This window comes from Cannabis sativa, chromosome 5 (assembly GCF_029168945.1).
Source record: "Cannabis sativa cultivar Pink pepper isolate KNU-18-1 chromosome 5, ASM2916894v1, whole genome shotgun sequence".
Lineage (NCBI taxonomy): Eukaryota > Viridiplantae > Streptophyta > Magnoliopsida > Rosales > Cannabaceae > Cannabis > Cannabis sativa.
The window spans coordinates 57,874,927-57,898,834 of NC_083605.1; the positions used below are offsets into that span (position 1 = coordinate 57,874,927).

Sequence of the window (23,908 nt, forward strand, 5' to 3'; positions counted from 1 at the left end):
CACCACACAGGTGAAACCGAGAGAGAGAATGGGAAAGAAAGAGAAAGAGAATGAGATGGATTCTCAGTTTTAGAGGCTCTAGGCTTTGGGAAAACTTAAAATATACGATTTCCAACTTTTTTTTACAAAAACATAGCATAAAAAAACCCACCCGTAATCCCAAAACATTATTTATTTATACCATATAAAATTAACTCTTATAATTTTCCCTACTAATTTGTAGTTTTTTTATTTATGCCCATAATCCAATCACATGCGCACTATCATTGCAGCCTCCTTCCCCAACAAAAACGCTTTGTGATCATTGATCACTCTTGTTCTTTGAATTTTCTCGGAGAAAATCTCAAGGATGAGATCTCCGAGAAAATTGAAGTCTACCTCTAAATCCGATTCCAATTGTATGGAGTTGGTTCTCCATACGATTTCGGCGAATGTCGAGCACCCGGTTCCGTTGACCGTTTTCGACCCGAAATCCCATGGGCAGATAAGCTTGAGACTGTCCCCAAGTTTTAGTCCAAGTTCAGTAGAGACCGTGTTCAGAAAAGGGGCTCGTAATGTAGATAAGTTGTTCCATTTAGCGACTTCAACTAGCGTGAGACGATCTCCTAGGCTCTCTTCGGGCTCAAATGAGTTGAAATCGAGCAATGTGGCTCCAAGATTAGGTTCGCAACTACTGTTGGAGTCTTCAAATAGCCGGAGAAGGTCCCCAACGCTAGATCCGAGTCCGTCAGAGGTCAAAAAGCGCAATGTGGGTAAGCTACTGGGTAAGAGGGGATCTGCAAAGTGTGAGATGGAATTATTAGACGAAGTGGCTGTGAGAAGGTCTCCAAGGTTTTCACCACCTGCGGTGGCTGTGGCTGATAGTGACATTACTAAAAGTAAATCTAAATCTTCTAATGCCATGGTACGCTCTCTAAGTTTCTTTTCTTTCTTTTTTTTTCTTGCAAATTTTCACTATTCAGAATGCATGAAATAGTTTAGTGAAGTTTTTTTTTTTTTTTCAGCATAAATAGTAGCTTAATTATTTTCAAAATAAAGAAGAAAAAAAAAGTTCACTACATTAATGCTGGTTTGACAGCTTCAAACAAATTGTCTTTTTTGCTGAATCTTTAAACAAATTGTCATTAATGGAAGTAATTACTCCATAAAAGTTTTGAGAGAGTGGAAATGTATCATTTTTGAAGCGGTCCATTTAGCTGGGCTACATTTGACATTTATGTTGCTTTTTTGTGCAAGTGAAATTCAACTTTTTTGTATTATGTTGCCAGAGTGTTGAAATACAGAGCAACAGTAAATTTTGATTTTTCATTATAGAATTGGCTACTGGGTTTTCTTCTGCCATGGGCAGCTATTTTGATGTAGAATATGGTATAATATTTAACTTCTTTATTTTGTGGGAACTGGGAAGTCCTTTCTTTTTAACTTACTCCACATGTAAAAGAGAAAAGTAGAACAGTTTCTAGTTTCATTTCACATTTCTGGTCTGTGGTCGAGACTCTTACCAATCTAGAAACCGCTGAAGAAAAAAAGAACATATATATATGCATGGCATAATTCAATGGCAGGATTACACAGTGCATAAGACACTACAACGATTAAAGCTGACTTAGAAAATTCCATAAACACAGTCTCTCACTCATTTCTAATCCCAAAAAACCATATCCAATAGAAAATTTATGAGGTTGAGCAAGTGACTTCGTTTGAAACTAGGCTCCCGCCTCACCCGACAATATTTGGAGAAGTCCGATGTTGACTAGGATGGCTGCCCCAATAGCAGATGGTCACTTGTTGTGGGTATTTGTTGGAAAAAACAACAATGAAATTATAGTAATTACTATGTAGGTATCTAAAAGTGACTCGAATCTCCGACACTATGGGAGCAAACCTCATGCTTGACCATTTAAGCTACTTTTTTTTTTTGTAGGGTGAGCAGTGACTTTGAATCATAAAGATTTCATAATATTGTTCTTTCTTCTTTTTTTTTTTTTGCAAAGATGAGATTTCATAATAATTTAGTAGACACTTTATGGAGATTAAAAGAAGGTAGCTATCAAACACTACATTTCCAAGAGTTAATTGTCGTGGATGTGCTCTCTTTGGGTTGTAAAGTTTTAAGACAATAAAATGTAATTGTTGGAGTCCTCACTTCGCAGAAGATTAGGGAGGGCAGGGGCCATATATGGTGGAAGCGGGGTCATTTCTCGTCCTGCCATGCCCATGTGCATCCCTTGATTGCTCATCTCTAACATAACTTTTAACTGTTAACACATTTACACTAAAATGAGTGAATTATGCATACATGTTTGGGGTCTGAAACATATTTTTAAGAGAACTTTCTTTTTATGTAAAAAAGTAGGAAAGTTACTGCTATCAAAATTTATATAAGATTTTTAGTTGTCGATTTTCAAACACATTTTGATATAACAAATTACAAGGAAAACTTATGGCACACTTAGGCTAGATAATTAGGTATCCTGGATGGAAAAATTCCTCCACCTATTTGTAATTGTGTCCTATGCAATCTTATAATGGTAGTCTTTTTTGGAAGAAAACATATATAAATTTCATGGGATTTTTTTTTATTTTGGCATGTCAAATTGAGATTATTTTGTGGGTAATGTTAGCTTTTGAAGCTACTAGAGAAAACAAGTAACACTATGGAGGCATTGTGAAGAGATGCTGGATTGTGAAATAAGGGGTTCAAGGTTAGGACAGCTATATAAATACTCAAAGTGTGGCAGGTTGTGTTGGAGTTCGGATTGGGTCTATGATACACTCTTGTAGTGTATCTGCTCTCACAGCAGTAACAAATAGGAATCAAAAGAAATCGAAGACAGTTATAGAGGATATCAGGGTATGGAGCAAAGATACCTTTGCCAAAATCATTTGATGATTAAGAGTCCACTGGAGAAAAGATTGGCGAATCTTAGTAGGATTGAAGCAAGTAATAGGTGGAACATTTCTCTAGCTTAAGAGAGAAAGAATATTAAGAAAGAATGGCAGAAATTAGTTTTCGAAGAAGCAAGTAATAGGTGGAAACATTTCTCTATCTAAAGAGAGAAAGAATGGGAGATATTAATTTTTGAAGAAGAAAGAAGTGTGGCTGAAATCAAAGTGCAAATGGGCGAAGGAAGGAGATGCAAATTCAAGGTTTTTGCATAACCTTCTCAATTCAAGGAAGGCCTGAAATACAATTTTAAGAATCGAAAGAGAAGATGGCATGATCGTTGAGGAGGAAGAAATTGTCGAAGAGATTGTGTGATTCTTCTCCAATTTGTACACTTTTGAAAAACGAGATGGAACTTGTATTGAGGGAATCAAATGTCAAGTGATTCCAGCATCTTTAGCAAGACAAAGAGATGCCATTTGATGAAGAAGTTAAAAGAGTAGTATTTAGCTTTGAAGGCAATGAAGCCCCTGGCCCGATGGGCTCAACATGGTTGTGGTCCAAGCTTAGTGGGAAGTAATTAAGGGTGATTTAATGGAAGTCTTCAGTTCATTCGAGAGAGATGGTAGTGTCCCAGGTAGTATAAATGAGACATTCATCTGTTTAATCCCAAAAAAACTAAACAGTTGCAGAGTCAGATATTTTAGACCTATCAGTCTCATTACCACTGTGTGCATGATTATTGCTAAGGTTCCTACTGCAAGACTTAAAGGGATATTGGGGGATACTATTTTGGAAACTCAGTCGGCCTTTGTAGAAGGAAGGCAAATCTTGGACTCGGTGTTGATTGCAAATGAGATTGTTGAAATAAAGGCAAGAGTGGTTTGGTCTTTAAAATTGATTTTGAGAAAGCTTATGATCGTGTAGAATGAGATTTTTTTGATTTGGTTTTGAGGAAGAAAGGCTTTGGAGAGATATGGAGTTAACAGAAGACCAAGGGGAAAGTTTCAAGGATCCTGTGGGCTTAGACAAGGAGATCCACTATCTCCTTTCCTGTTCATGTTGGTAGCAAATGTTCTTGGTAGAATGATGAATAAAGCAGTATGCTCAAGTAACTTTTTTGGGTTCGTGACAGGAAAAGAGAAGGTTCAAGTTAGCCATTCACAATTTGCAGATGACACTCTTTTCTTTGAGAATGATGAGAACTCCCTACAAAAGTTGGTACGGATAGTGGAAGCATTCTGTGCCATTTTTGGATTAAAGTTAGTTTGAACGAAAGCCAATTGTTGGGGTTTTGTAGGATGAAGAGGTAGTGTCGAATTGCGCATCTCTAATTGGTTGTGAAGTAGGAAGTTGGCCGATGAAGTATCTTGGAATGCCTCTGGGCTCACCTAGAAAGTGGAGCTTTTGTGAATCAATTTTGGGAAAGTGTGCTAAGCGAATTGATGGGTGGAAAGGTTAACTCTCGTCCAATCGGTTCTCTCTTCCCTTCCTACTTATTTTTTGCCTCTATTCAAAGCCCCAAAGTAGTTATCAAAGCAATAGAGAAAATGATGAGACTTTTATTGGGAAGGTGGTGACTTAGGGGTGGTGATCATTTGGTGGCTTGGGAGGTGTGTCGACCATGAATTGAGGGTGGTTTACGTATACGACATTTGGAGTTGAGAAATAGAGGAATGTCAATGAAATGGTTGTAGTGATTTCTACTAGTAGCAAATTCGTTTTGGCACAAAGTGATTGTGAGTAGGCATGGTAAGGCTGACAATTTTTGGGACTCAAAGAAAGGTGCTCGCTTATCTCCGAAAGATCCTTGGAGAGATATTTCAAATTTGTACAACGATTGTCTAGAGCTGGTTTATTTTAAAGTGGGTAAAGGGGACAACATTCGTTTTTGGGAAGATGTTTGGATTGGGGATTCATCCTTGAAGAGTGCTTTTTTGGACCTAGTGTTGATTTTCAAAGCTAAGAATGAAAGCATTAGGGAGTTAGTGGTAGATGAAGGGCTGCCAGGTAGGTTTGTGATGAGCTGGAATTTCAAATTCAGGAAGAACCTTTTGGATTGGGAAGTCCTTAGCCTTATCAAATTGGTTTAGCAACTGGAACATGTTAAGTTGCTCAATGTGGATGTTGACATTAGAATTTGGAGGCCAGATTCAAAAGGAAATTTCTTTGTAAATTAGCTTTCAGCTGGTTTATGTCAGATCCAAATCATAGTGGTCTTTTCTGGACTTAGATACTGTGGAAAGTTCTACCGCTCCAAAAGTTAGTCTTTGGGTGGTTAGTGGCACTGGGCAAAGTCAATGTTCACGATAAGCTGCAGTCGAGAAGTCTTTACATTTATATCTCCCTCTGGTTGGTGTGTGTTGCAAGAGCAGTGGTTAAGATGTGGAACATCTAGTTTTAGATTGTTGTTGCGTTCATAGAATTTGGATGCTCCTAGTGAAGGAGATCGAGCCTAATTGGGTTTTGCGTGGTAATGTCCCGTTAATGATAGTAAGCAAATTATATGGCAGTAAATATAGAACCAAGCTGTGGAGAAAAACGATTTTGGCATTAATTTGGGCTGTTTGGTTGGAAAAAAACTAGAATTTTTGATGGTAGTGAAAGTTAAGGTGATTGGGAGAAAATAAAATTCTGAACAGCTACTTGTGTGTATAAAACTAAACATTTTGACGACCTTTCCTTTTTTGGATTTGAGCAAAGGGTAGAAAATAATAATGTAGGGATTATGTTGTGTGTTAGCTTTCCTTTTTATGTGCTTTGTTTTGGTTTCTTAGATTATTAGTTGTAAAAATTGTATTTAGTAGTTTTCCATGCTCCTAGCTATAAATATATACTATTCTATGAAATACAACACACAATTCTATTCACCACTCTCTACATGGTATTAGAGCCATACTTAAAATTGTGATTCGAAATTCGAAATTAAGGTTCTTAAAAAAAGAGATTAGGGTTCTTTTTCGGAAACCCTATTTGGAGTGCAAGTTTTGTCTCACCGCCTACTCAGGAGGATTGTCCAGCTGCCTATCTGCCAAACCTCAAAGTCTGGTTGTTGGATTCCTTGTGCGTGTGGCTCAAGCGCTGCCTCTTTCTTCTACGAACATCTCACGCGTCGGCGTGTGGAGATGCATGTGATGGTGTCTTCAACGGCAAATCTTCTTCAGTTCGTTTTCAGCTCCTCTTAAACCTACTCGCGTTTGTCTCAGGTTGTAGTTTTTTTTTTTTTATCCCTACTTTGTATTTGGGTGTTCTGTATTTGTTCTTTGTTGTTCAACTCTGTCTTGTCTCTTCCGATATTTGTTTTTGAAGTTATGGCAGAGACAAAATTAGATCAAAAACCACTAGTTGTTTCTAATGCGGTTCTCGTGGTGTCTAAAATTACAGACCATAAATTGGTTTGTTCGAATTATTTGGAATGGAGTAAGACGATTCAAGAAAAATATGGCTCTGTGAGGTTTCTCACTTGTGCCTTCAAATTCGAAACTCTATCGATAATGAGGTAATTAGTTTGATTTAATCATTGTAAATTGGTTAAAGAACTAATGGATTACTTGGAGTTTTTGTATTCTAACAGACAACATGTCTCGCATATATGATGTTTGCAAAGCCTTTTATCATACGGAGAAACAAGATCAGTCTCTTATGAGTTACTTTATGGCATTTAAAGAAACATATGAAAAACTTAATGTGTTACTGTCATTTAGTTCTGATGTGAAAGTTTAATAGTGCCAACGAGACCAAATGGCTATTATGAGTTTTCTTGGAGGATTCTTTGACTCTGCAAAGTCACAAGTTCTCTCTGGTTCTGATGTCTCCTCTTTATGAGATGTGTTTACTCGTGTTCTTCGTACGGAAACTAGCTCTTTAGTTCCTCTTAATAGCGTCTTGGTGAGTCGTAACAATTCTGTACCGGGAAAAAACTCTACTCCAAGTGGATTCAAAGGAAGAAATTAACAAGGCCTGATAATCAAACACCAGATTCTGGAGCATCATATGCAACTATTGTAAGAAACCAAGTCACACCAAGTTTGAGTGTCAAAAATTACAGTTCAAAAATCGACAACAATACTGTTAATATTGCAAACACTAGTGATGCATCTGACAAATTAATCATTATTATTACTGATGAATTTGTCAAGTTCTCGAGGTATCAGGAAACACTTAAGTCTTCATCTCCTTCTGTAACTGCAATTGTTGATTCAGGTAACTCTAATACATGCTTTCTTTCCAAATCTTCAAAATGGGTCATTGATTCTGGTGATACAGATCATGTGACAGGTAATTTCAGTCTCGTTTCTACTTTTCAGTCTCATAGTCTCACTTCTATTGTTACCTTTATTGATGGATCACCATCTTCTGTTCTCGATCTAGCACTGTTGTTCTTACACTTCTGCTCACTTTGTCATCAGTCTTACATTTACTTATTTTGTTCTTTCATTTGCTTTTAGTTAGTCAACTCATTCGCAATCTAAATTGTTTCATCTCATTCTTTCCCGATCATTGTTTGTTTCAAGATCTTACAACGAAGAAGATTATTGGTAAAGAACATGAATCTGGTGGCTTGTATGTTCTTAACCCACTTTCACCAACCTTTATTGCTTGTTCGAGTGTTGTTTTCGCTTTTGAGGCTCATTGCTATTTGGGTCATCTATCCCTTCCTTTGCTCAACAAACTTTGTCCCTAATATAGTAAGTTGTATTTATTAGATTGTGAGTCATGTCAGTTTGTCAAACATCATCGTGTTAGTTTGAGCCCTTGAGTGAATAAACATGCTAGTGTTCCTTTTGAGTTAAGTTTATTCTGATGTTTGGGGTCCTCCTATTTTGTCTCAACCCAGATACAAGTATTTTGTTACTTTTGTGGATGGATTTTCTTGTGTAACTTGGTTATATTTAATAAAATATCATTCTGAGTTGTTTTGTATATTCTACGCGCTGTGTTGAGATTCAAAATTAATTTGATGTGTTTGTTCGTACTTTGCGAAGTGATATTGCTAAAGAGTACACATGTTCAATTTCAATCTTACATAACTATTAATGACATGTTTCATGAAACTTTTTGTGTTGATACTGCACATTAAAATGGTGTTACAAAACGTAAAAACAGATATCTTTTTGAATCTGCACGTGCCCTCTTGTTTCAAATGAAAGTTCCTAAACCTTTCTGGGCTGATGCAGTTTCCACAAGCTATTTTCTTATTTATCGCATGCCATCCTTTGTACTTAATGTTGAGATCCCATTTAAAATTCTATTGCTTAGTAAGTCATTGTTTTCAATTGCTCCTCAGGTATTTGGCAGTGTTTGTTTTGCTCGCGATGTCCGTCCACATGTTACCAATTAGACCCTAAAGCATTAAAGTGTCTTTCTTTGTTATTCTCGTCTTCAGAAAGGGCATTGATATTATTGTCCTGATCTCAACAAATATCTTGTTTCTATTGATCCTACCTTTGTGAAAAGTACACCTTATTTTTCATCAACTACTCCTACTCGTTAGGGGCAGGATGATGATTTGTAAGTATAATCTGTCACATCTTCTGCGTTTGATACATGTTCTGAGGAATCTTTTATTCCTTCACCTGACTTGGTCATAACTCCCACAATGTCCACACCTTCACCACTCCCCGGCCTCCTATAATGTACACCAGGTGTCCCCCTCCTCCCCCTTCCGTTTTATGTCCTGCACCTGCATCTTCGTCATCAGATCCGAAACTCAAAGATGATCTTCCCATTGCACTACGTAAAGGTAAACGCCAGTGTACCTATCCTATTTCTTCTTTTGTTTCTTATAATCATTTCTCCTCTTATTTTTGCTCTTTTATTGCTTCTCTTGATTCTATCACTATTCCTAAATCTATTTGTGAATCAATGTCTCATCCTAGTTGGCTTGCAGCAATGATAGAAGAGATGAATGCTTTAGTTTTTTTTTTTTTTGAAAAAAGAGAATGAGGCCATTGTCTTTGGGGTGGCACATTTGTTTGTTGTAAGAAAACTAGTGAAGAAGTGGCACATTTGTTTTTGGGGTGCTGTATGGCCCAAAGACTTTGGATAACGTTGTTGAACGTCTTTGAGACCCAATGGGTACTGCCCGGATCAGTCCCTCTAATGATTGTGAGCAAGGGGGGGGGGGGGGGTAGATCATACCTATAGAGGACAGCTGTCCTAGCAATCATTTGGGTTATTTGGCTCGAAAGGAATAACAAAATTTTTGAAGGGATTGAAGCCTCAGTTGAAGATTTGTGGGAAAAAGTCAGATTTTGGACAGCTGTTTGGGTTTACAAGACTAAGAGATTTGAGCAGTTTTCGTTCTTAGATTTGAATAGAGATTGGAGATTGTTGTGTAATGTTGTTTAAGAGTACCTGATTTGTTTATGTCTTGTTAGATTGGTTTTGTTTTAAATTTTTGTGCTATAGTAATTGTAATCACGGTATTCCTCCGCCACAAGTGAGGTTATCTATATATAACGGGGAAGGGGTCAGTCTAAGACAAAGGCCTCTTTCTCTTTTTCAAAAAAAAAAAAGAATGAGGCCATTGTCTTAGACTAGCCCCAAACCCGATATGGATAAAAACCCTCACTTGTGGCGGAGAAAGACCATGGTTACATAAAAACCGAGGACCAATTACATGTAACCAAACAAAAACTAAATTCCTCGAAGGAGGGATGCCCATGAGGCAATAGCAAACAAGTTTACACCATAGCTTATAACAAAGCTCTCCATTCTCTAATTAAGTCTAAAAATGAAACATTTTCAAAAAGCTTTGTCTTGTACACCCATGAGGCAGTCCAAAATTTGGTTTTTTCCCATAGAGCCTCCACTGAGCATTCCGATCCTTCAAAGATTCTACTATTTCGTTCTAACCAAACAACCCAGAGAACTGCCAACACCACTGTTCTCCATAAGCAATTGCTCCGTTTACTGCCCCCCACCTTACTTACTATCATATGGGGAACTGAACACGGGATGGTCCCTTGGGTCTCAAATTCGTGTAGCAGCCTTAACCACAAGGACCACGCAAGGTGGCACCTTAAGCACAGATGTGCCATTAGTTAGTTTATGTCTTCTCTAACAATTCATCATTCGACAACATTACAACAAATTTAATATTATTGAAAGGAGCACCAGGACGAGGTATAGTTTACAAGAATCATGGATATACACAAATTGAGTATTTTTATGATGCAAATTGGATAGACTTTAAGGTAGATAGATGATCCACTTCACTTTAGGATATTGTGTATTTGTTGGGGGCACTCTGATCACTTGGAAGAGTAAAAAATAAAATGTTGTATCTAGATCCAGTGCTGAATCATAAATAGAGCTATGACACAGTCAGTGTGTGAGGTAATATAGATTTATTAGCTTTTGACTGAATTCGGCTTTAATGCTTCTATTCCAACAAAATTGTGGTGTGATAACCAAGTTGTTTTTTATATTGTCTCAAATCCCGTGTTCCACAAGCGAACTAAGCACATTGAGATTGATTATCATTTTGTTCGTGAGAAAATTCAACAAGATTTGATTTTTACAGAATATGTGAAGACTGGAGAACAATTAGGAAATATTTTTACAAAGATTTTGAATGGGGTGCGGGTTGATTATTTTTATAATAAACTGGGCATGATTAACATCTATGCTCCAGCTTGAGGGAGAGTATTAGAATATTAGTTGTAAAAATTAAAGTAAATTGTATTTAGTAGTTTTCCATTTAGTCTCCTACCTTTGTATATAAATATATACTATTCTATGGAATATAATACACAATTCTATTCACTGTTCTCTACAAGGTTGTTGTATGTTTAGTGTGTACAATGTTAAAACTATTGTAACCACAGTTTCCCTCCGCCTCGTGAGACTTTCCAACCTAAGACAAGTGGCCTCTTTCTCTTTTCAAAAAAAAAAAAAAAATGTAGACCAAAAGCAAAGCTGGAGACAATTTGCATCCAACCTGCACCACAAACCAAGAAAACAAAAATAGATAAATAAACTTTTACTAATAAAATATGAATTCTTTGGATTTAGGGTACCTAACCAAACATTTGGTTAGATCCAATATTGCATTCAGAATGAAAATAGATAAGAATTTATCTTTGCAGTTCTTGAAACTGAGGGTGTGAAAAGCATAAGACAAACCTATATTAAGACAAAACAAGTCTAAACAGGAACAAAAACAAGATTACACAGGCACACAAAGAAGTATATTAGCCTGAAATGTGCCCTAACTTTTCTTTTTTCATTTTGCATTCTAAATGTTGCCTAGTTTTCTCTTTTGCAATGTGTCATACTTTGTTATTGTAATAACCATTTTTCACCAAATTGAGCTCTTAATTTTGATTCTTTGTTATGTAGAGTGGGAGATCCAAGAGACAAAACTTGTCATCAATGTGAGTGGTGCTTCCATGACTTTGGGAGTTTACTTTTTATTGCCTTGGATTTTTAACAATGCAAGTTTAAAGCTAGCATGTTAACTATTGCAGATTCGGAATAGAAGAAATAAATTCAGATGTTGACTTCTTGAAAGGAAATTGCCTTCCGAGATCAGCAAAGGTGACCACAATTGAGTCTGAAACTAAGAGCTATTGTTTGAAAGTTGCATCAGAGAAAATCTCATCAAAATGGTTACACTCTCAAAAAAGAGGCTATTGTGAATTGGAGTCACCGAATTCATTGAAATCCAAAACGAAACTTTCAGAGGATGAGGATAGCAACAAAAGATCTATTTCCTTAAAATCTATTGATCAAGTTGTGTCTTCTGAAAAACATTTAAGATCTTCAAGGCCAGAATCAACTACTGAAGACAATATAGGTGAAGATTTTAAAAAAATAATATCTGAAATATCAAATGAAAGATCTTGTAAATATTCCTCAACATTAACTACAAAGGAATCCATCAACCTGTGTACCTCTGATAAATTGTGTACTTTGTCAGAGGATTGTACGTCTATGAGTAATTTGACATATTCTAGAGAATTGGAAGTAATGTCATTAGATGGGGAGGCAGAATGTGACTTCACTGATTTTCCTGAGCCATGTGAAAAACTTCCAAAGAAAACTAAAACGTCAAATTTTGCAAAGAGCAAACCGAAGAAATCCAATTGTTCTTTCTTTGTTGGAGATCCTATTCCTGATGATGAAGCTCGAGAACGGTGGCTCTGGCGTTATGAATTGAAGGTAATGGACCAGGACTAATTTTTCTTTTGTCTTTGCTGTTAATTTTTCAATTTTAGTTGAAGTTTTCATTTAAAAAGTTGTATGCGTAGTCATATACTCATTTTGTAGCTCTTTTGAGATATTTTAGTTGCATCTTATATGGTTACTAGGATAATATATTTAGCTTCATTTATTTTAATATACAAAATTAGCCCACTTTCTACCATTTATGTTATTGACAACTACTCATCTTGTGTGTTTGATAATGGTTATGTCCTACTTATATATGCAAAGATGTATATATTTATATATATACATACTTATATTTACACAGCTTTAGATCTTAATTCTTGTATTTTATGATCTTGATTTTGTAAATTGACTACAGTTTCTTAACAAGTTTTCTGTTACTTTCTGTTACATCATACGAACATGTATGCAATTTGATACCATGTTAAGATAAGTATGGATGGGAGATCTTTTCATTTTAATGTTCCAACCGATGTCCATTTTTATTTTGATGTTCTTGATTAATGATGAAGTATGAGGTTGATTTAATACTAAGTTGATTAGTGGGGTTTGCTTTAAAAGGCATAGATGGGGGAAAGACTGAAAGCTGGTAGGTTGTGTGTATTATCAATTCTTCTGTTTTACTTAAGTTTGTATTACTTGGATAAAGAAATCTGAATTTCGTATAATCTTCAATTTTCAGATAACCAAAAGCTTATTTGGCAAAAAATTCTCTTACAATGTTGCTTTGCTGTCTATCAACTACTTTATTTGGAGTTTTTTCATATATATTGATTGTGCTATTTTGGTACTTGCAGACACAAAGGTCCCATGATAAAAAATCGAAACAAAAGTAAGTAACAATTCTGTTAGGTAATATTGTTGTCTTCTTTGCTAGTTTAAATTCTTTTTGAAGTTAGATTTTGATACATTATGAACAAGTATGATGAGTACATTGTAGTGATGATGAAGAGGACGAGGTAGTTTTGAATGTGGAATGTCATTTTGCTCAAGCTAACATTCGGAGTCGCATATATAATCTTGGAGATTGTGCTTATATACAGGTAACTGCCTTTACAGTACATGCTTTTGCTAAAAGTAAATTTCTTTCAGGGTACATATTTCCTAGATATTTTCTTTCTTATTTTTCATTTATCATATGCATCTTAAAGCTTTGGTTTAACAAAAAGTTGTACTATGGTTGTGCTTATCTATTTGATGTTTTGTTGCGTCTCATTGTAGATGTGCTTAATCTAGAGACATATTTTCTTAGGGAAAAAGAATTGTCAGGTGACAGGGTTTGAGTCACATATGCATTTTGTTGTTGAATCAGTTTAGGAGTTTTATGATTTATGACATAATAACAGGGAAAGGAGAAAAGTATCAACAATCCCACAATCTAACCAAGTTTGGATTCTGAGATTGTTTATTATTATCTATGATCATAATTGTAGAAAATAGTGAATCGAATTATGTGTGTATTTCATAGAATAGTACATATTTATATACAAAGCTAGGAGACTAGGAAATAGGAAACTACCAACAAAATAGGAAACTACTAAATACAAGTTACCCTAATTCTTTTACACCTAATATACAGCTAATACTCTAACACTCCCCCTCAAGCTGGAGCATAGATGTTAATCATGCCCAGCTTGTTACAAAGATAGTCTATCCGCACCCCATTCAAAGCTTTTGTAAAAATATCTCCTAGTTGTTCTCCGGTTTTCACATATCCTGTGGAGATCAGACCTTGTTGAATTTTCTCACGAACAAAATGACAATCGATCTCAATGTGCTTAGTTCGCTCGTGGAATACGGGATTCGAGGCAATATGAAGAGCAGCTTGATTATCACACCATAATTTTGCTGGAATAGAAGTCTTAAACCCGAATTCAGTCAAAAGCTGATAAATCCATATTACCTCACACACGGACTGGGCCATAGCTCTATATTCTGATTCAGCACTGGATCTAGATACAACATTTTGTTTCTTACTCTTCCAAGAGACCAGATTGCCCCCAACAAATACACAATATCCTGAAGTGGATCGTCTATCTACCTTGGAGCACCTTGATCGCATCGGAAAAACACTCAATCCGGGTATGTCCATGATCCTTGTAAACTATACCTCGTCCTGTTGCTCCTTTTAAGTAACATAAAATTTGTTCTAATGCTGCCCAATGATGAATTGTTGGGGAAGACATGAACTGACTGATAACACTAACTGGAAATGCAATATCTGGACGAGTCACAGTTAAATAATTCAACTTTCCAACTAACCTGCGATATTTCTCAGGATCTTCAAATGGTTTCCCATCACGTGTAAGATGCACAGCTGGATTCATTGGAGCATTGCAAGGTTTTGATCCCAATTTCCCTGTCTCAGTTAGCAAATCAAGTACATACTTTCTTTGAGACAGAAAAATACCTTGTTTACTCCGAGTAACTTCAATCCCCAAGAAATACTTGAGTTCCCCTAAATCTTTCGTGTTAAACTGGGTGTGAATGAAAGACTTAAGGGATGAGATGCCTTCAGTATCATTTCCAGTAATAACGATGTCATCAACATACACCACTAACAAAATGATACCAACAGTTGATCTTTTATAAAACACAGAATGATCTGACTTACTTTTCAACAAACCAAACTTCTCAACAGCCTGACTAAATTTACCAAACCAAGCACGAGGGCTTTGTTTCAATCCATATAAAGATTTGCGAAGATGACAAACTCGCCCTAACTCCCCCTGAGCAACAAACCCAGGAGGTTGCTCCATATATACTTCTTCCTCAAGATCTCCATGAAGAAAAGCATTTTTAATATCAAGCTGATGCAAAGGCCAATGATGAGTAGGCGTTTGCCATGGAAATGAACGATCGAACGGATGTGAGTTTAGCAACAGGAGAAAAAGTATCACAATAGTCCACTCCATAGGTTTGAGCATAACCCTTGGCAACAAGACGGGCCTTTAAGCGAGCAACTGTGCCGTCTGGATTGAATTTAACCGTGAACACCCATTTACACCCGATGGCCTGTTTTTCGGAAGGTAAATCAACCAAGACCCAAGTACCATTCGCAACCAAAGCATTCATCTCTTCTATCATTGCAGCAAGCCAACCAGGATGAGACATCGCTTCTCGAACAATTTTAGGAATAGTGATAGAATCAAGAGAAGCAATAAAAGAACAAGAAGAAGAGGAGAGATGATTATAAGACACAAAAGAAGTAATAGGAAAAGTTCATTGACGTTTACCTTTACGTAGTGCAATGGGAAGATCATCTGAGATTTCCGGATCTGATGACGAAGATGCAGGTGCAGGACATGAAACAGGAGGTGGAGGAGGGGGGCGCCTGGTGTACACTATAGGAGGCCGAGGGAGTGGTGGAGGTGGTAGAGGTGGTGGAGGTGGTGGAGGTGTAGACATTTTGGGGGTGACGACCGAGGCAAGTGAAGGAACAAGAGACCCGCCAGAACATGGAGCAGGCGCATAGGATGTGACAGAATAAACCAACAAATCATCATCCTCCCCCTGACTAGTAGAAGTAGTGGAAGATGAAAAATAAGGTGTATTTTCTACAAAAGTAACATCAATAGACACAAGATATTTGTTGAGATCAGGACAGTAACACCTATACCCTTTCTGAAGACGAGAATAACCAAGAAAGACACACTTTAGTGCCTTAGGGTCTAATTTGGTGACAGATGGACGGACATCGCGAGCAAAACAAACACTACCAAATACTCGCGGAGCAACTGGAAATAATGACTTATTAGGAAAAAGAATTTTAAATGGAATTTCACCATTAAGAACAGAAGAGGGCATGCGATTAATAAGAAAGCATGCCGTGGAAACTGCATCGGCCCAAAAAGGTTTAGGGACTTTCATTTGAAACAAGAGAGCACGTGCAGTTTCAAGAAGATGTCTGTTTTTACGTTCTGCAACACCATTCTGAGGTGCCGTATCAACACAAGAAGTTTCATGAAGCATGCCATTAGAGGTCATATAAGATTGAAATTGAGCAGACATGTACTCTTTGGCATTATCACTTCTCAAAGTACAAATAGATACATTAAATTGAGTTTGAATCTCAGCACAAAAAGCACAGAATATAGAAAACAATTCAGAACGATTTTTCATTAAATATAACCAAGTTAAACGAGAATGATCATCCACAAAAGTAACAAAATACCTGAATCCAGGTTGAGACAAAATAGGAGAAGGACCTCAAACATCAGAATGAACTAACTCAAAAGGAACACTAGCACGTTTATTGACACGTGGACTCAAACTAACACGATGATGTTTGGCAAACTGACATGACTCACATTCTAACGAAGATAAACTACTATATTGGGGACACAGTTTCTTGAGCAAAGGAAGGGATGGATGACCTAAACGACAATGAGCCTCAAAAGCGGAAGCAACACTCGAACAAGCAATAGAGGTTGGCGGAAGTGGGTCAAGAACATACAAGCCACCAGATTCATGTCCTTTACCAATAATCTTCTTCGTCATAAGATCTTGAAACAAACAATGATCAGGAAAGAATGAGATGCAACAATTTAGATTACGAGTGAGTTGACTAACAGAAAGCAAATTAAAGGACAAATCAGGTAAATGTAAGACTGATGATAAAGATAGCATAGGTGTAGGAACAATAGTGCCAGATCCAAGAACAGAAGCTGTTGACCCATCAACTAAGGTGACAACAGAAGTGGGACTGTGAGACTGAAAAGTGGAAAAGGGACGGGAATTACCTGTCATATGATCTGTGGCACCAGAATCAATGACCCATTTTGAGGATTTGGAAAGAAGGCAGGCATTAGAGTTACCTGAATCAGCAATCGCGATGACGAGAAGAAGATGAAGACTTAAGTGTTTCACGATACCTTGAGAACTTGGCAAATTCATCGGCGAAATAAGGACCAGGTTGTCAGATGCATCACTAGTGCTTGCAATATTGGCAGAGTGTTGTTGTCGATTCTTAAATTGTAACTTCCTACACTCAAACTTGGTGTGGCCTGGTTTCTTACAATAATTGCACATGATGCTCCCAGAATTTGGTGTGCGGTTATCAGGTCCTTGTGAATTACCTCCTTTAAATCCACTTGGAGTAGAGTTTCTTTCCGGTGCAGAATTATTACGACTCACCAAGGCGCTATTCAGAGGAGTTGAAGAGGTAGTCTCTGTGCGAAGAACACGAGTAAACACATCTTGTAAAGAGGAGACATCAGAACCAGGGAGAACTTGTGACTTTGCAGAGTCAAATTCAGATGAGAGTCCTGCAAGAAAACTCATAATAGCCATCTGTTCTCGTTGGCGCTGTTGAACTTTTACATCAGGACTAAACGGTAATAGCACATTAAGTTCTTCATATGTTTTCTTGAAAGCCATAAAATAATTCATAAGAGACTTATCTTGTTTCTCCGCGCGATAAAAAGCTTTGCAAACATCATATATGCGAGATATGTTGTCTTTGCCAGAATACAAAAACTCCAAGTAACCCATTAGTTCTTTAACCAATTCACAATGATTAATCAAACTAATTACCTCATTATCGATAGAATTTCGAATTTGAAGGAACAAGCGAGCATCCTCACGGAGCCATATTTTCCTTGAATCGTTTGTTTCTTCAGGAGGATCGTCAGTCAAGTGATCATCTTTGTCAATACTCTTCAAATACAGTCGAATCGTCTTACTCCATTCCAAATAATTCGAACCAATCAACTTATGATCCGTGATTTTAGACATTACGGGAACAACATCAGAAACAACAACTGATTTTGAATCTGATCTTATCTCTGCCATAATCTCAAAAGCAAACACAAAGACAGAGAAAAAGAACAAAAGAACACCAAAGAATGAACACCCAAACACGAAGAAGACAAACAAATACCGAATTACAACCTAGAACAGATGCGAGTGGGCTTAGAAGAACCCAGTGAAGAATCGGCAACAGAACGCCGTCGAAGGCGCCGTCACACGCGCCTCCACGCGCCGGCGCGTGAGCCCCACGCGCAGAAGCTTCAGGCGGCGCGTGAGCCCCACGCGCGAGGAATCCGGCGACCGGACTTCGGGGGTTCGTAGATCGGCGGCTGGGCAGTCCTCCTATGTGGGCGGTGAGAAACAATGTTCACTCCAAATAGGATTTTCGAAAAAACAACCCTAAACTCAAACCCTCATTTTTTTTTTTTTTTTTTATTTTTTTTTTTTTCAGAACCCTAATTTCGAATTTCGAATTTTGAATCACAATGCTCTGATACCATGTAGAAAATAGTGAATCGAATTATGTGTGTATTTCATAGAATAGTACATATTTATATACAAAGCTAGGAGACTAGGAAATAGGAAACTACCAACAAAATAGGAAACTACTAAATACAAGTTACCCTAATTCTTTTACACCTAATATACAACTAATACTCTAACAATAATATTTGGGAAAGATTGCAGGAGAGAACAAAACAAAAGATTAAGGTTACATGTGTAGGGTCTAAGTTTTGTTTTCTGGCATTTTTGTATAACTCTTGTATTGGATGTTTTGCTTTGTTACCACGGTTTTCCTCCGCCTTAAGTGAGGCTCCCTAATAAACTTGGGGAGAGGCCAGTCTAAGACACATGACCTTTGTCTCTTTTTTTTGAAAAAGAGAAAGAGGCCAAAGACTAAGCTTGACCCCTCCCTCGACATATATAGAAAGCCTCACTTGTGGCGGAGGAATACCATGATTACAAGTGTTCTATCACAAACATATAAAACATTTAAAACAAATTATGTACTGTTATACCACATTACACAACAGTCTCCAGTCGCTACTCAAATCTAAGAACGAAAACTGCTCAAAACTTTTAGTTTTATAAACCCAAACAGCTGTCCAAAATCTGACTTTTTCCCACAAGTCTTCAACTGAGGCTTCAATCCCTTCAAAAATTCTGTTATTTCTTTCGAGCCAAATAACCCACATAATTGCTAGAACAGCTGTCCTCCATAGGTATGATCTACCCTTTCTACCCCCCACCTTGCTCACCATCATTAATGAAACTGATTGGGGAAATACCCATTGTATTCCAAAGTCATTCAGGAGCTTTATCCAAAGTTTTTGAGCAAGACAACACCCCAAGAACAAATGAGCCACTTCTTCACTACTTTTCTTACAACAAACACACCACCCCGGGGACAAGCAAATAAAAGGTCGCCTCTTTTGCATCATAGGATGCACGTTGATTTTTCCTAATGCGACCAACCAACCAAAAACTTTCACTTTAAAGGGACACCTGCTTTTCCATAAGGTCTTCGTCCAAAACAGATCACCAAGATCCCGATCTGAAGTAAACCAGTTGAAAGCTGACTTACAAGAGAAAATTCCACTAGGATCTGGTTTCCATACTCTAATATCTTCTGATATGTTGAGCAGCCTAATATGTTCCAGTAGTTGCAGTAATACAATAAGATTAGGCATTTCTCTCTCCATCAAATTCCTTCTAAACTTAAAATTCCAACTTGCAACACAATTTCCTACCTCTCCTTCAATGGCAACAAGATCTTTTATAGTCGAGTTTTTCGCTTTTGATAACACTGCCAGATCCGGAAACCGACTCTTTAGTGTTGTATCTCCAATCCATATATCTTCCCAAAACCGAATAGTTGTGCCATTGCCCACTTTGAACTTTACCAACTCCAAAAATTCACCATAAAGTTCTGAAATATCTTTCCAAGGACCTCTTGGGGAGAGCCTATGACCTGATTTAGTATCCCAACAATTTTCTGCTCTCCCATACCGGCTTTTGATTACTTTATGCCAAAGTGAATTTGATTCTAACGGAAATCGCCACAGCCACTTCATAAGGAACCCTTTATTTCTCATGTCTAACCTTCCAATAGCGAGACCTCCCTCATGCTTAGGTCTACACACCTCCTCCCACGCCACCAAATGATCCCCACCCATTGAATCTCCTCCTTCCCAAAGAAAATCTCTCATCATTTTTTCTAACGAGAGTAAAACCACTTTTGGAGCTTTAAAGAGGGAGAGATAATAAATCGGAAGAGATGAAAGAACTGATTGAACCAAGGTAAGTCTACCACCCCTAGATAAAAATGAAGATTTCCATCCATCAAGCCTTTTAGCACATTTTTCCAAAATCGGTGCCCAAAACAACTTTTTCCTGGGCGAGCCACCTAAAGGCATTCCAAGATATGACATAGGCCAATTCCCTACTTCACATCCAATCTGATTAGCACACAAGGCCACCACACTTTCTTGCATAGCGATCCCCAACACTTGGCTTTTACTCATATTTACTTTTAATCCAGAAATAGCACAAAAAGCCTCTACAATTCTTACTAGTGTATGGAGTGAGGCCTCATCATCTGCAAAAAGAAGTGTATCGTCCGCAAATTGCAAATGACTTACTTGAATCTTATCCTTGCCCACTAAAAATCCCGAGAATTTGCTTGAAGTTACAGCTTGGTCAATCATCCTTCCAAGGACATCTACCACTAATGTAAAGAGAAAAGGTGATAGTGGGTCACCTTGTCTAAGGCCACGAGATCCTTTGAATTTTCCCCTTGTTCTTCCATTCACAAATAAGGAAAACGATGTTGACGAGATACATCCCCTAATCCACTTCCTCCAAGTTTCCCCAAACCCCTTCCTTGACATAACCATATCTAAGAAATCCCATTCCACTCGATCGTAAGCTTTCTCGAAATCAATCTTGAGTACCAACCCACTCTTTCCGCGGCACCGGTAATCTTCCACTGCCTCATTAGCCACTAAAACAGAGTCCAAAATTTGCCGCCCTTCTACAAATGCCGATTGTGTTACCGAAATCGTTTCCCCCATTATACCTCGAAGCCTTGCGGACAGAACTTTAGCTATGATCTTGTACACACTTGTTGTAAGACTGATAGGCCTGAAGTCTTTTACCAAACAACTATTAAGTTTTTTTGGTATAAGACAAATGAAAGTCTCATTAATACTTCCCTCAATTCTGCCCTCTCTTTCAAACGCCTTGAAAACTTCCAACAGCTCATTCTTAATAAGTTCCCAATTTGACTGAAAAAAAGCCAAACTAAATCCATCCGGCCCAAGTGCTTTGTTACCTTCACAACTAAAAATGGCTTCTTTTATTTCATCTTCTTCAAAGGGTCTTTCTAAATCTGTAGCTAATGATTCTGATAACTGTTTCCATTCAATACCTTCAACTCCCCAACCCGGTCTCCTCTCGGATGTATATAATTTGGAGAAGAATTCTACTAGTTCAGTTACTATTTCATCCTCCTTATCAACTATCGAACCATCCATTCTTTCAATTCTTGAGATAGTATTCCTTGCCTTCCTTGCATTTAATAAATTATGGAACATTCTTGTATTTGCATCCCCTTCTTTTGCCCATTTACATTTCGATTTCAGCCATAAACTCCTTTCTTCTTCAACTATGTATTGTTGCCACTCCCTTTTAAGCTTTCTCCTCTCCTCTGCAAGAGATTGATTCCACACAATACTCCCCTCTTTTTTATCCAGCTCCACTATTCTCCTTTCTACAGCATTCTTGGCCACCTTGTTATTTCCATAAACCCCTTTACTCCATTCCTTTATATTTTTTTGCACTTTCTTTAGCTTGCACATAATTTTCGTTCCTGGCCAGCCGTCAACACTAGCATTTCTCCACCAACCTTCGATTAACTTAGGAAAAGATTTGTGTTCCAGCCAAAGATTGTCAAACCGAAACGGTCCAGGCCCCCATTTAGGCGGATTCGAGTCAATAACAATAGGATTATGATCTGAAACTAATCTCACCAACATTTCTTGACGCACAAATGGAAACAATCCATTCCATTTGCAAGTATAAAGAAATCTATCCAACCTACTGCAGATTGGTGTAGCTCTAAAATTAGACCATGTGAACCGCCCATTATTTAGATTAGGATCAATCAATCTCATTTCCCGAATCAACTCATCGAAAATCTTCATACTCTTAGTACATGAGTTGCTATTCAACTTCTCCCCCACTCTTTTGCACAACATTAAAATCCCCCCCCAAACACCATGAATCTCCACAAATAGAATAAAGGCCAGCCAACTCATCCCAAAATTCTGACCTTAAATTGTATGAACAAGGTCCATATAATCCCGAAAACCACCATGGATCTAATCCCTCAGCTTGGATCAAGATTGAAATAGAAAAATTACCAATCAATGAATCCAAAACCTTAATATTTCTCGTATCCCATATTAGCAATGTTCCTCCAGATCTTCCGATGGATGGGCTCAAAATCCATGCCTTAAACCGTGACCTCCAAACACTACCAATAAACCTTCTATCTACAACTTCCTTCTTCACCTCTTGTAAAATCACCACATCCGGACTAGCCTTACATATTGTCGCTTTAATTGCCCTTCTCTTCTCCTTGTCCCCACTCCCTCTTATATTCCATGAAAGGATCTTCATTAAGCTTTCTTGACCACCCTTGATTTTTTGCAGCTTCTATCATAATTGACATTGAATGTCAGATTATTCAATTCTTTGCTTAACTTTCTCATTGGCTTCCTTTCTCCTTTGATCACATTGTTGTCATCATTATTCTGCATGATCTCCATTCCCATCTCCGCCATGGATTGAACGATGTTAGACCACGAGTGATCCTCATGATAGTGTTGTCTTGTATTCTGTCCCATCCCGAGATACTCAGTAGTTGACTGCTTTTCCTGTTCATTCTGTCTCCACAGTTCCTTGATATCACCAATAATATCTTCTAGCTCTTCACTATCCTCGGCCTCAGAATCTATTCCTTCCCCCTCCGAACAATCACTCTCTGAACTTAGTCCCAACATTTCTTCTTCAAATGACCCTACATCAGCCTCCTCCCCTTCAAAATAAAATTCTTCTTCTGCTGACACTGCTGTTTCAATTCTGGTATGTCCCATAGACTTTCTTTTTCTGATATAGACCTTCCCAAACGGAACAAACCCCTTTTCCTCTTCTTGTTCTACCTCTGCCATTTTTTCCAGAATAGGAGACTTTACTGATTTTTTTATTATTTCAAAATCTGCCCAAAACCATATAGTTGCAGCTCTGAATTCTTCTCGAGACTTTGGTTTGAGTGATTTTAATCTCCCTTCAAAAAAGTCCTTAATAATCTGCTCTGGATTCTTTTTTACACAAATAGCCCTCTTTTCTTTTCCTTTGCTAGCCCACGGATCCAATCCCTTACACTTGGGGTTATAAAATGACTTTATCTCAGGCCTTATTTCAACTCTTTTATGGGCCAAAAAAATACTAAAAGGCCCATTATGATAATAAATCAAAGGCCTCAACTCCCTATTATCCCCAGCCGAAACATTTGTCTCTTAAAAACAAAAGATTGCCAAGCATCTTCATATGTTTCTTATAGTAGAACGATGGTTGGAGTTCTACATGAAAGTAAATGTTTTTTGCATAAAACAATTTATTTCTCCAGTAGCTATAATTAAATCGTTATTGTAAAGACTTGCAGTAACAGATTGGTGATTTGCGATTGCAGAATCTAGACTTGCAATAACATAAATAAAGTATGCAGAATTTAAAACTTAACACAAGAGAATTTATACGTGGTATTAGTATTCTTTCGAATACTACTTGTCCACGGGGTCACGCACAAAGAATGAAATCTCAAAAATTACAAATACAATTGACTAAAATATTTTAGACTTCCTCTAAAGCTTTGCCGCAATCTTTTGTATCCAATTTGCTAATATAATTTTTGAACCACACCAAACAGTAAACTCCCTTTAGCTTTTGATGCGTATGCGCTCACTTCCTCCCGAAGTGAGTCTTTGTCAAGTTTTCTCCTAAAGACCTTTCTCTTGTTCAATGAAAACT

The 23,908-nt window shown here is 37.5% G+C and overlaps 1 protein-coding gene across 3 annotated transcripts in view; it reads left to right on the forward strand.

The window, feature by feature from the left end:
- Positions 1-160: 160 nt before the first annotated feature.
- The window catches only part of LOC115699950 (DNA (cytosine-5)-methyltransferase CMT2), a 52,432-nt gene continuing 28,684 nt past the window's right edge, over positions 161-23,908 (forward strand). Inside the window, exons 1-6 of one of the 3 annotated variants that reach the window (XM_061115790.1) lie at positions 772-904; positions 8,175-8,630; positions 11,234-11,268; positions 11,362-12,055; positions 12,862-12,896; positions 13,005-13,107. In XM_061115790.1, coding sequence (XP_060971773.1) covers positions 8,604-8,630; positions 11,234-11,268; positions 11,362-12,055; positions 12,862-12,896; positions 13,005-13,107 — 894 coding nt within the window. In that variant the 5' untranslated portion in view covers positions 772-904; positions 8,175-8,603. Of the gene's footprint in view, positions 905-8,174; positions 8,631-11,233; positions 11,269-11,361; positions 12,056-12,861; positions 12,897-13,004; positions 13,108-23,908 lie in introns of all 3 variants that reach the window. The other 2 variants (XM_061115789.1, XM_061115791.1) reach the window with 2 other exon arrangements.